General features: G+C 33.1%; 1 protein-coding gene across 1 annotated transcript in view; it reads left to right on the top strand.

Moving 5' to 3' along the window:
* LOC149779694 (sodium-dependent serotonin transporter-like) overlaps nucleotides 1-14722 on the top strand; it is a 105955-nt gene that overhangs the window by 80625 nt on the left and 10608 nt on the right. Inside the window, exons 5-8 of the mRNA XM_089940544.1 lie at nucleotides 370-504; nucleotides 795-898; nucleotides 6050-6174; nucleotides 13980-14092. Of these exons, the coding sequence (XP_089796670.1) occupies nucleotides 370-504; nucleotides 795-898; nucleotides 6050-6174; nucleotides 13980-14092 (477 nt within the window). The remainder of the gene's footprint in view (nucleotides 1-369; nucleotides 505-794; nucleotides 899-6049; nucleotides 6175-13979; nucleotides 14093-14722) is intronic.

Raw genomic sequence — 14722 nt, 5'->3', positions numbered from 1 at the left:
TTACAAAGTTTTACCAATAACAGCAAATATTAAAAGTGCATATATTTCATTGATTGTTGAATATCATTTTATATGTATACGTTATTGTCATCTCAAGTAGGATGTTTCTTCACCAAAACCTGTCATTTTGGAAGTGTCACAACGATTACCTGTGAGTATGTTTCAGGTACTCCCAAGTTATTCGACTCGCATCCGAAACAGATGACGATGTTCGACATATATCCGCTGGTGACTTTTGAAAGTATTTGCGTTAATGACCCACGGGTGATGTTAATGAAGACACTACTGTACCAAGAGAGAGAGAGAGAGAGAGAGAGAGAGAGAGAGAGAGAGAGATATATGAATATACGTTTTTTTATATCGTTTCAGGCGGTGTGGATTACAGCCACGGTACCCTATTTTGTCCTTGCGATACTGCTCATACGGGGATGTACGCTGGACGGGGCTCTAAATGGAATAAAATATTACATCACACCCAAGTGGGAGCGGCTAGCGGATCCCGGGGTAAGTACTAATTCCTAATTCGGGGAAGAAAAACAAAATCACTATAATACATTTCAGGAATGTACAGGGGTAACAAACTAATATACATGTATTCTCTCAGTGAAATAAACATTACATACCTATATATATATACCTACTGTTAAGATGTCATAAAGGTAATAAGAATTAATAACTAAATAACAAGGATGGGAGACACCTGACAAAATATATAAGGCAAGCGTGGTAATTAATGCACATGACAAATAATGATTAACAAGGTGATCAATTGTTTTTGTCCGTCTGTCTTTCAGGTGTGGATTGATGCCGCAGCGCAAATTTTCTTCTCGCTGGGACCAGGGTTTGGAACTCTTCTAGCACTGTCCAGCTACAACAAATTCCATAATAACTGCTACATGTATGTTTAAAGCTGTTCTATGAAACACCAAACACTGTCTTTCATTTTCTCACTTTTAAAAATATCGTCGCTTGCTTCATCAAATACTGAATCTGGATTTGCATTTCAATATATGAACAAGACAATTTTACCAGAAACTACTACAGTCTATATGTAGGCAGAATACAAAGTTCATAAATGACTAATGATCAATTACTAGCGGACTTATCAACAGTTTGTACCAAAAATGACATATATAATTTTTCATCTCTATCATTGCATTATGTTTTGATATATGCAGTATTTTATGTAGGCTACTAGATTTTTTGTCATTTTAGTTGGGGAGCGTGGCTTTACTATTGTGATCCACCACGTACAATGTAAAATATACATCATCTACACACAATGTAAAATATACATAATCTACACACAATGTAAAGTATATACCATCTACACAATGCAATATATATCAGCTACACACAGTGTAAATATACATTATCTGTAAAATATACATCATCTACAGACTATGTAAAATATATATAATCTACACATATGGTACAACATATTCTACACAACGCAATGTATATCATCCACACACAATGTAATATACATAATATAAACAATATAAAATATACATGAATATACATAATCTACCCACAGTGTAACACATACCTAATCTACACACAACAAAACATGTACATAATCTACACACAATGTAAAATATACATCATCTCCACACAATGTAAAATATACATAATCTGCACATATGGTACAACATACATATTCTTCACAACGCAATGTATATCATCCATACACAATCTAATATACATAATATAAACAACATAAAACATACATCAACATACATAATCTACCCACAGTGTAACACATCCCTAATCTACACACAACGAAACATGTACATAATCTACACACAATGTAAAATATACATAATCTACACACAATGTAAAATATACATCATCTACACAGAATGTAAAATGTACATAATCTACACACAATGTAAAATATACATAATCTACACACAATGTAAAATATACATAATCTACACACAATGTAAAACATATATAATCTACACACAACGAAACATGTACATAATCTACACACAACGAAACATGTACATAATCTACACACAATGTAAAATATACATAATCTACACACAGTGTAAAATATACATCTACACACATGGTACAACATACATAATCTACACACAATGTAAAATATACATCATCTCCACACAATGTAAAATATACATAATCTACACACAATGCAATGGATGTCATCTCCACACAATATAAAATATACATGAATATACATAACCTACCCACAATGTAACACATACCTAATCTACACACAACGAAACATGTACATAATCTACACACAATGTAAAATATACATAATCAACACACAATGTAAAATATACATCATCTACACAGAATGTAAAATATACATCATCTACACAGAATGTAAAATGTACATAATCTACACACAATGTAAAATATACATAATCTACACACAATGTAAAATATACATAATCTACACACAATGTAAAACATACATAATCTACACACAACGAAACATGTACATAATCTACACACAACGAAACATGTACATAATCTACACACAATGTAAAATATACATAATCTACACACAGTGTAAAATATACATCTACACACATGGTACAACATAACATAATCTACACACAATGTAAAATATACATAATCTACACACAATGTAAAACATACATAATCTACACACAATGCAATGGATGTCATCCACACACAATGTAACATACATAATCTACACACAATGTAATATATATAATCTACCCACAATGTAACTCATACCTAATCTACACACAACAAAACATGTACATAATCTACACACAATGTAAAATATACATTATATAAACAATATAAAACATACATCAATATACATACTCTACACAAAAAGTAAAATATACATCATCTACCCACAATTTAAAATATACATCATCAACACACTATATATATATATATATATATATATATATATATATATATATATATATATATACACTCTACACACAATGTATAATATACATAATGTACACACAATGTAAAATATACATATTCTACACACAGTTTAAATTATACATCATCTCCACACATTGTAGAATATACATCATCTACACACAATATAAAATATACATAGTTTACACACAATTTAAAATATACATCGTCTAGACAATTTAAAATATACATCGTCTACACGCAATATAAAATATACATAGTCTAGACAGAATGTTAAAGAAAAACTGTCTACACACAATGCAATATATATATATATATATATATATATATATATATATATATATATATATTACACAAAATGTATATATGCATAGTCTACACACAATGTAAAATAAAATATAAATAGACTACACACATGTAAAATATACATAATCTACACACAATGTAAAATATTAATAGTCTACACAATGTAAAAATACATGGTCTACACACAATGTAAAATAAAATATAAATAGATTACACACATTGTAAAATATACATAACCTACACACAATGTAAAATATGAATAGTCTAAACACAATGTAAAGGAAAAACTGTCTACACACAATGTAATATATATATATATATATATATATATATATATATATATATATATATAGACTACACACAATGTAAAATATACATAATCTACACACAGTGTAAAATAAAAATAGTCTACACACAATGCAAAATATACATTGTCTACACACAATGTAAAAATACATGGTCTACACACAATGTAAATATACATAATCTACACACAATGTAAAAAATAAATAGTCTACACAAATGTAAAAATATATGGTCTACACCCAATGTAAAAATACATGGTCTACACCCAATGTAAAATATACATAATATACATAATCTAAAGACAGTGTAATATTACATAGTCTACACAATATAAAATATACATGGTCTACATACAAAATAAAATATACATGGTCTACACACAATGTAAAAATACATAGTCTACACCCAATGTAAAAATACATGGTCTGCACCCAGTGTAAAATATACATAATATACATAATCTACACACAATGTAAAAAATAAATAGTCTACACAAATGTAAAAATACATGGTCTACACCCAATGTAAATATACATAATATACATAATCTACACACAGTGTAATATTACATAGTCTACACAATGTAAAATATGCATGGTCTACACACAACATAAAATATATATAATATAATCTACACAGAATGTAAAATACATAGTATACACTCAGTACAACATATAATAATGTACATCATCTACACACAATGTACCATAAATAGTCTACACACAATAAAACTTACATCAATATACATCATCTACACACAAAGTAAAAAAAGCAGTCTACACACAATGTAAAATATACAGTCTAAACACAATGTAAAATATACATCATCTACACACAATGCAAAATATACATCATCTACACACAGTGTAAAATATACATCATCTACACACAATTTAAAACATACATAATCTACACACAATATAAAATATACAGTCTAGACACAATGTAACAACATAGTCTACACACATTGTAAAAAATATATATAGTCTACACATAATGTAAAATATACATAGTTTACACACAGTGTAAAATATAAATAAACTACACACAATGTAAAATATAAATAGTCTACACACAGTGTAAAGTATACATAGTCTAGACACAATTTAAAAAATAGTCTACAAACAATTGAAAATATAGTCTACACACAGTGTGACATATTCATAGTCTACACACAAAGTAAAATAAACATAGAGTACACACAATATAAAATATATATGATATACATAATCTACATGTAATGTAAAATAAACATTGTCTACACACAATGTAAAATATACATCATCTACACACAATGTAAAATATACATAATATGCATAATCTACACACAATATAAAATATGCATCATCTATACACGATGTAAAATATACAGTCTAGACACAATGTAAAATATAAATATTCTACACACATTGTAAAATATACATAGTCTACATACAATGTAAAATATACACAGTCTACACACAATGTAAAATATATGTAATATACATAATCTACACACAATGTAAATTGTACATCATCTAAACATAACGCACTACCTGTCATCTATACATAATAAAATTAGCTTCTCGTGGGTCGGTGGTTCTTTCCGGGACTTTTAAGGGTTCTTTCCCCACCATTAATACTGGGCGCCATGCAAGCCTATCGTGCGCGAAAAAATGGCGTTAAACACAATAAAACATACATGAATATAGAACATCTACACACAGTGTAAAATATACATAATCTACACACATTGTAAAATATACATAATCTACACACAATGTAAAATATACATAATCTACACACAATGTAAAATATACATAATCTACACACAATGTAAAATATACATCAACTACACAAAATGTAAAATATATAGTCTATACGCAATAAAACATACGGATGGACGTGGTAGCACTTTAAAGATTTGTTGGTATTGATGTCCTTCCATTTTGAACACTTGTTACTAATGAATGCTTTAGCACTTTAAAGGCTTGTTGATATTGATGTTCTTCCATTTTGAACACTTGTTACTAATGGACGCTTTAGCATTTTAGCGGCCTATTTGGTTGTGGTTGTTGTGGTTGTTGTAGGGTTTAACGCCATTTTAAGCACACGATAGGCTATACATGGCGGCCAGTATTAATGGTGGAGGAAGAACCCAGGAAATCCCTAGAAAGAACCACCGACCCTCGAGAAGCTACTGGCAGACATGTTGGTATTGATGTTATTCCAGTTAGAACACTTGTCACTGGTGGATGCTTTAGCACTTTAAAGACTTGTTACAAACGATACCAGGAAATCTACATTATATATATATATATATATATATATATATATATATATATATATATATATATATATATATATATATATATATATATAAAAAAGCTATTCTCATTTGCGTATGCTATTGTACTTATCTCGCACGTTGCCCGTTTCTTTCTTTTAAATATTGTAATGAGGACGGATAATTAAGGCTTTGTGTAAAATGGCAAAAGTTTCACTGAAATTGTAAGCCATAGTTATTCATATTTCATTATATTGTCTCTTTTTCCAGGGACGCCATGGTAACAGCCTCCATCAACTGCTTAACAAGCTTGCTGGCTGGCTTCGTGGTCTTTACTGTGCTTGGTTACATGGCTCATATTCAAGGACGAGACTTAGACGAGCTAGCCATCGAGGGTTTGTAAAATGTTTCCATAAAGTAAATATGTGTATCAGTCTCACGTGACAGCTAAGGTGGTGGTGTTAATTGTATAAATTGTGTTTATGTGCACGTTTAGCTTAGTGTATCCCAGTTCATTAGTGATGACGTCACAATAAAGTAAATTGAAAGAAAGAACCAAACTCTATTTTGCCAACAAAGTTCCTTCCAAATGAACTTATCTAATAGGCTGTGACTTATATTCGAATAATCATTTTGGATGTAGGTCATTTCTAAGTTTGCTTTGATAAGCAATCTAAAACACGATTAAAAGGTAACTATCAAAAATTAAGTTCAGATATAATTGGTTGGTCTTTAGTGATCATAACTGTGTTAGAGTGCGTTTGTGATGACCAACACGGAACTAGACAGTAGTTGTTGTTATTGAATACTTTTGTGATGACCAGCATGGAACTAGACGTTATTTGTTGCTATTGAATACCTTTGAGAGGATCAACATGGAAATAGACGGTATTTATTGTTATTGAATGTTTGTGATGACCAACACGGAACTAGACGGTAGTTGTTGTTATTGAATACTTTTGTAATGACCAGCATGGAACTAGACGGTAATTGTTGTTATTGAATACTTTTGTAATGACCAGCATGGAACTAGACGTTATTTGTTGCTACTGAATACCTTTGAGAGGATCAACATGGAAATAGACGGTATTTATTGTTATTGAATACGTTTGTGATGACCAACATGGAACTAGACGGTAATTGTTGCTATTGAATACATATGAGATGACCAACGTTGGACTGGACGGTGATATTGCTATTAAATTCCTTTGTGATGACTAACATGGAACTAGACGGTAATTGTTGCCCTTGAATACATTTGAGATGACCAACATGGAACTGGATGGTGGTTGTTGCTATTGAATACTTTTGAGGTGACCGACATTAATGTAGACGGTAGATGTCGCTATTGAATACCTTTGTGATCAACAACATTTAACAAGACGGCAGTTGTTGCTATTAAATATATTTGAGATGACCAACATGGAACTAGGTGGTAGTTGTTGCTATTGAATACCTTTGTGATGACCAACATGGAACTAGGTGGTAGTTGTTGCTATTGAATACCTTTGTGATGACCAACATGGAACTAGGTGGTAGTTGTTGCTATTGAATACCTTTGTGATGACCAACATAGAACTAGGTGGTAGTTGTTGCTATTGAATACCTTTGTGATGACGAATATGGAACTAGGTGGTAGTTGTTGTTGCAGACTATTACTAGCCATGCTCGTTCATTCATAGTCACGTTATTGTATGAATCCTTCATAGTCACGTTAATGTGTGAATCCTTCATAGTCACGTTAATGTGTGAATCCTTCATAATCACGTTATTGTGTGAAACCTTCATATTCGCGTTAATGTGTGAATCCTTCGTAGTCACGTTAATGTGTGAATCCTTCATAGTCACGTTATTGTATGAATCCTTCATAGTCACGTTATTGTGTGAATCCTTCATAGTCACGTTATTGTGTGAATCCTTCATAGTCACGTTATTGTGTGAATCCTTCATAGTCACGTTAATGTGTGAATCCTTCATAGTCACGTTAATGTGTGAATCCTTCATAGTCACGTTATTGTGTGAATCCTTCATAGTCACGTTAATGTGTGAATCCTTCATAGTCACGTTATTGTGTGAATCCTTCATAGTCACGTTATTGTGTGAATCCGTAGTAGTCATGTTAATGTGTGAATCCTTCATAGTCACGTTAATGTGTGAATCCTTCATAGTCACGTTAATGTGTGAATCCTTCGTAGTCACGTTAATGTGTGAATCCTTCGATATAATCACGATATGGAACATGTACATAATTACATTAACCTTTCTAATAATTTTTCATTCCACTAACGGAACTGTGTTTTACAAGGATGATAAATAAATAAATTAAATTTATCAGTTATTTGTCACGGTGAATGATAAAAAGTAAAAATACGGATGCGTAATTTCAAGGAATACGGTAAACAGACGGACAGTTGTCCAGATTACGTTTCTTTCACCTATACTGCATTAGTTTTTAATCAACAGATAACAGTTCAGGACAGAGAACCGATGGGGTGGGGGTAGCATTAATCTCGGGGTGTGGTGTGGTAAAGCAGGAGCGAATCCCTTCCCAAAAGAATAAAATGACCGCAAAGCATGCGGGTCGTTTCATAGAACAAGGTTTCTTTATAGTTAGATGGTAAAAACCCAAAACAAACACATAGACGAGCGCGCGCGCGCTTTTTAGAAATATTTATGACTTTTTTAGTTGGCACTGGTTGCATCCATTAGTCTTCGGAACGAAATGACTATGAAAAGATATAGCGGCAAAGCCATGGAACGACCTAGAAAGATACTGCATACTAATACGAGGATCATTAGATTACTTAATTGACTTATCACATTAAACAGCGTCGCCTCATGACTTCTTGGCTCCATCACTATAACGGTTCATTGCCTTTCGAATGTTAAAATGGCGTGAGGAATGACCCCAGCGCAACCTTCAATATAAAACCAAATTACATGTGAACTAGACCGTACGGATAAATCATCTGAAAGCAGCAGAAGAGATGGTCACGTGCGAGAATTATCATACTCGAATTGAGATAAATATGTTACTTGATATACTTCACAATCGACAGGTCAAGTGTCGCGGGAAAATATACTTCGGAGTAAATTAAAGGAGTTAATATCATGACATCTTCAAGGTGATGCTCGCGCTACTTTTGTCCTAGGCTCGTTCTGATGGATTCTAACCCGTTGAAGAGCGTGATATTTTAGTTTTCAAGTCTACAAAAGGGGTTTATTCGATATTAAATATGTCGCTGATCTGTTACTACTTGCGTGTATCTCACATTTAATACAGCTTAATTTGCGACTGTTACAGTTTCGAAAATGCCTTCATCCCTCGAACTTCGCTTGTTATATTATTTTTAAAAAATTTCTTTTTAAAAATAATAAAGTCTGTAAGTATTAATATTTTACCTACGTTCATAAACTCCAGCATAGTTCTAGAAATTCAGAAGTGGAATTCAAGGTTTCGGTTGAGTAAATTGTTAAATAATCATTTACTTAGTTCGTACGAGCTACCAATTTCTGGAGATATGACAAGATTTAGACAATTTTGAAGCTATTTCTTATCCCACTAATTTATCAGTTGCCATGTATGTGGCTACGTGGACGATATGAAGTCAATCTTTTGAAGAGAAAACTTTATCAGTTAAGAACCACTTCTCTTTTAGTAGACCTCTGACATAGAAGTGCTAATCTCTGAGAGTTTTACGACATTGCACACAGATAACACTGTTACGTTGTAAAATTCTGCATATTTTCTCGGGGAAAATATATTTTTCTTCAAGATAAGGAATGATGAAAAAATTCAAGAATCTCGGTTATCAACTTGCGTGGAATGTGTGATGTGTTCTAAATAAATTAGCTGCCAAAGCTCCGTAAGTAAGAATGTCATATTACTATATACTCCACAAAGTCAAACGTATGTCCCTTACTTATACCGTACAATGTCTATCTCGTGTCCTTTATACCGTAAAATGTCTATCTCGTGTCCTTTATATCTTAAAATGTCTATCTCGTGTCCTTTATACCGTACAATGTCTAGCTCGTGTCCTTTATACCGTGCAATGTCTATCCAGTGTCCTTTATACCGTACAATATCTATCCCGTGTCCTTTATTTCATACAATGTCTATCTCGTGTCTTTTATATCGCACAATGTCTATCTCGTGTCCTTTATATTGTACGATGTCTATCTCGTGTCCTTTATACCGTACAATGTCTATATCGTGTCCTTTATACCGTACGATGTCTATCTCGTGTCCTTTATATCGCACAATGTCTATCTCGTGTCCTTTATACCGTACGATGTCTATCTCGTGTCCTTTATATCGCACAATGTCTATCTCGTGTCCTTTATACCGTACGATGTCTATCTCGTGTCCTTTATATCGCACAATGTCTATCTCGTGTCCTTTATATTGTACAATGTCTATATCGTGTCCTTTACACCGTACGATGTCTATCTCGTATCCTTTATACCGTACAATGTCTATCTCGTGTCCTTTATACCGTACGATATCTATCTCGTGTCCTTTATACCGTACAATGTCTATCTCGTGTCCTTTATACCGTACGATGTCTACCTTATGTCCCTCACTTATTATGTAATATGTCTACCCTATATCCCTGACTTGTACCGTACAGGATCAACATTATGTCCATGACTTATGCCATACAACGGATATCTCTGCCCCTGACGTGTACCTTACAATGTCTGCCTTATCTCCCTTACGTACACCGTACGATGTCTTCCTAATGTCCATAACTTAAATCGTACAATGTCCACCTTACGTCCCTTTCTTATACCGCACAATGCCAATCGTATTTCTTTAATTTTCACCGTACAATGTCTACCTTCTGTCCCTTATTTATTCCATACAATGTCAACTTTATAATGACCGCTCTGGTGGCTTTGTGGCTAGAGCGTCCGCCTCGGATGCGGGAGGTCTTGGGTTCTATCCCCAGCCGAGTTATACCAAAGACTTACAAAAATGGTACTAACAGCTGCCTCGCTTGGCGCTCAGCATTAAGAGATTAGTGTTAGAACTGATCGGCCTGGTGTCAGGATAATGTGACAGGGTGGGACATCATGTTACATGTCTGCGGCATGATTCCACAGTGCTAGACATCAATATAACTGTCACGCTGCAGACATCGTAGCGATATGACTGAAAAATTGTTAAAGCTACGTTAAAAATTCAAATCACACACAACACACTCAACTTTATCACCCCTACTTGTACCGTACAATGTCTACCTTATGTCCCTGACTTATACGGATCACTGTCTACCTTATGTCCCTGGCTTATACCGTACAATGTATACCTTGAGGCCCGCATTCTGGTAATTATAATGTATCTTAGGATTTTATAAAAGGTTTTGATAAAGAAAATTATTCATTTCCGTTTTAAGTTCAATCTGTGGAATCATTTACTGTTGTTTTCATATATAATTTGAGAGGAATCATTTTTTTAAAATAGTTGTTGGAATTAGAAAGTGTTCATTGACTTTTCGGACTAAAACACTTTATATCACTGTGATTCATGAAGACTGTTGGTACATCAATCTATTCAAGACATTCAATATTAGAATTCTTTAAAACAATCTATACCGTTGGACATTTTCCTCTCGGTCTAACTTATTTTCTATATATACTCCTAACTGAAAAACTTTACACCGATTAAATTAGCTAGTTTAAATTTTATCACTGTAGTTAGACGTTAACAGACATATCTCTTTCGGTTAGCTGGTGATGTTTAGTCTGATTCCGACATGTTTTGTTTCACTGAATGTGTTTTAAAGTTTGTGTTTCATGCTTTTGATAACAAATACTTTCGTATGAAGTAGATATGGAAATTCATGAAATCTCATTACAGTTTGATTTTATCATAAATGTTAAAGAGTTTTTATGACAATTTCATGCGTTTATGTGTTGCAGAATTACATACGCTATACAAGATAGTTTCTAATACAAACTCCAAAATGCTGAATCAACTTGACGATTGGGTGGGTTTTATGCTGTTACTTTTTTAAAAAAAAAGTCTTCATCCAAGTGCTTTTGTGCAACATCAAGTTAAAACCTGCCTTAAAGGACATCCTGATATAGTTGACACGTGACCATTAAGTCACCCTGAAGGAGTCGTCGAAGAAAAACTATTATAATAATCTTGTTGGAAAGGAAGACATTTTCCTATCTTGGACCAATAATACTTATTTCGTTCCCAGTTAGTAACTAAAATGATGATGAATGTATCGCGGACGCTTTTATTTCTTTGCTATAAACATTTTACTTTTTATACGCCTGAAGTATGAAGGTGTGGGTGGGTGTTTGTTGTTGTAGGATGAGGGGACCTTTTATTTTTATGACAATAATTATATTCAAACAAACCTAAAAAAGTTTCCTGTATATATCACTCTACCAGTCTACCTTAGTTTTCTTGTATATATCACTCTACCAGTCTACCTTAATTTGAAGGGGTTGATTAATAGTTAAATTATTTTCTTTTTATGCTTTTGCTGTCAGCTAGGTGTTTGAGCACTCTGACAGTATCACTTGTCAGCTAGGTGTTTGAACACTCTGACAATATCACTTGTCAGCTAAGTGTTTGAACACTCTGACAGTATATTGGCTTTAATGGGAACACAGTAGCAAAATTTTGTCAATCATTTTTCTGACCCCCCTGATGTTTAATTATGTTGGTAATGCAACGAAGATATTATAATTAATATTTTGTTGAAACCAACGTTTATTGCTTACTGCTTGATCTAACGTGATTTCCGAGTCCATATAAAGACTTGAAAAGTTTGAATAGTTGCTGGGGGGTTTTCTGGACATTTATGTGAACTTTATGATCTAACAAGTTTCATTGCGTTGTCCCTTGCTATAAAGTAAAGCTGTTTGCAGAGTCCCTGTGGCGGCACATAAATGAAACCACGTGAGAGTAAACCTGCTAAGAGGTTTGGAAGTAGCTGCAACATACTGGTGTTAAAATTTCTTTTTTTCTTTTTTTACATTATCATGTTTTCAGTCCGCTTGTTAATATCGGTTCATTACAAGAAATTGACTTCTCTACCGTTTATAGTTAAAATCATTGTTGCTGGTTTGCACTTACGGCAAGGAAGAACCCTATAGATTTCCTGGACAATGGATGGTCAATGCCACTTTGCAAAGAACAGAAACATAGTGATTGCATAATAACTCTGAGTTCGCTACCATCGTAGTTACCTTTCTTGGCAACGTACAATTGAGGTAAGGACAATCCTATCGATATTGGGGTAAACTATTTAAGGTCGCAACAATTATAAGAAGGCTTGTTTCCGCACAAAAAAAGCATTAGTTCTATCTTGCATACCTGGACCAACCATGAAGGCTGTTTAGCAATAGATATAAGAAAGAAAGGCTATTCTGTCAAAGGTCAAGGCCGCTGTGAACGAAGAGAAATGGTTTTCACACAATGGTATTGTTTCTACATCACAGACCTGGAACAAACTTTGTAGATGGCTTAGATGTGGGATAGGAAAAAAGCTTATCGTTCCGAACGTCAACCTTAAGGCCAGATTTACAGCAAGAAATACATCATTTCTTCCCAAAAGTTCAGTGATCGACTATATGTCCTGGATGACTTTCAAGTTTAGTACAAAAGAAACCTATTGTTTTTTGGAGCACAAAGGTCAAGGTCACGGCGACTTAAAGAAGAAAAATGGTTTTTGCATAAGAACGTTAGTTCTAGACTATGTAACTTGACCCAAGTTTGTAAAGAGCTTGCATAAGTTCTAGAAAAGTCAAAGATAAGGCCATTGTGGCTCCGACAAAAATGAAAGATCGTTAAAAACGGGACGAGCATATATGGTACCGTTCATCTTTTTTATATAACATTTATAAAAGAAATTAAAAAATAAAATTCCATTAACTTTTAAAAAGCAAAAGTAAAATAAAATAAACGATACGAAAGGAAAACAGTTAATATTAAATGTTAATACCCTTTTGTGGTTTTCAATTTAAAAAATAAAAAAAGTTTTGTAAGTGAATGTAGTTAGGGGCAGTTTTATTATTAGGACAACATCGTGCGGCATGAATACAAACATACGATATATGTTATTCCTTGCATAGCATAATTCCAAATTTAAAATTGGTTAATGGAAAGTCACTTTAACTAAATGTGTGTCGATTTTATTAATATAGTTATATGTATATATATATATTTTTATAGGTCCAGGGTTGGTGTTCTTTGTTTATCCAGAGGCAATTGGAACACTGCAAGGTTCCGTATTCTGGTCTATCATATTCTTCATCATGTTGATCACACTCGGTTTGGACAGCACGGTAAGGGATTCCAGTGCAATATAATATAAGTATACTGACCTTTTAAAAATTTTCTCAGACAAGTTTTCTTTCCATTTTTTAATCGCAGGGCTCCGCTTCCGATCCATCTCGACTCCCCCGACTTTTAACTAAATCCGTGTTACAATATTTTATATGGGACTTTTAAATTAAAAAAGCCGTGTTAAAGTCCTTTGTGTAGGACTTTTAAATAAAGCAATGTTACAGTTTTTGTGTGTAAGATTTTTTTTAAAAAGACACGTTGCAATCTTTTATGTGAAATTTTTATTAAATGTTTTTTAGAATCCTCAGTCAGTACTTTTAAATAAACTCCTGTTATAGTCTTTTATGAAAGACTGTTAATTAAACCCATGTTACAGTCTTTTGTGTAGGACTGTTAAGTAAACCCATGTTACAGTCTTTTGTGTAGGACTGTTAATAAAGCCATGTAACAATCATTGATGGTGTTAGAATAAAACAAAGGTTGTTTAAAAATTACAACTCGGTTGGTAAAGCATACATTTTGTCCTTGTTTTGATTACAGAACAGGTACAATACGTGTAGGGTGTAATCTACAATAGAATCATCCACCACTCACCGAACAGAGTGAATTGACAAATAATGTCATTTAAG

The sequence above is a fragment of the Sinohyriopsis cumingii genome, chromosome 17 (assembly GCF_028554795.1).
Source record: "Sinohyriopsis cumingii isolate HCF-2022 chromosome 17, ASM2855479v2, whole genome shotgun sequence".
NCBI lineage: Eukaryota > Metazoa > Mollusca > Bivalvia > Unionida > Unionidae > Sinohyriopsis > Sinohyriopsis cumingii.
Note: the sequence above shows the minus strand (reverse complement) of the source record. Positions and strands in the feature narration are given on the sequence as shown.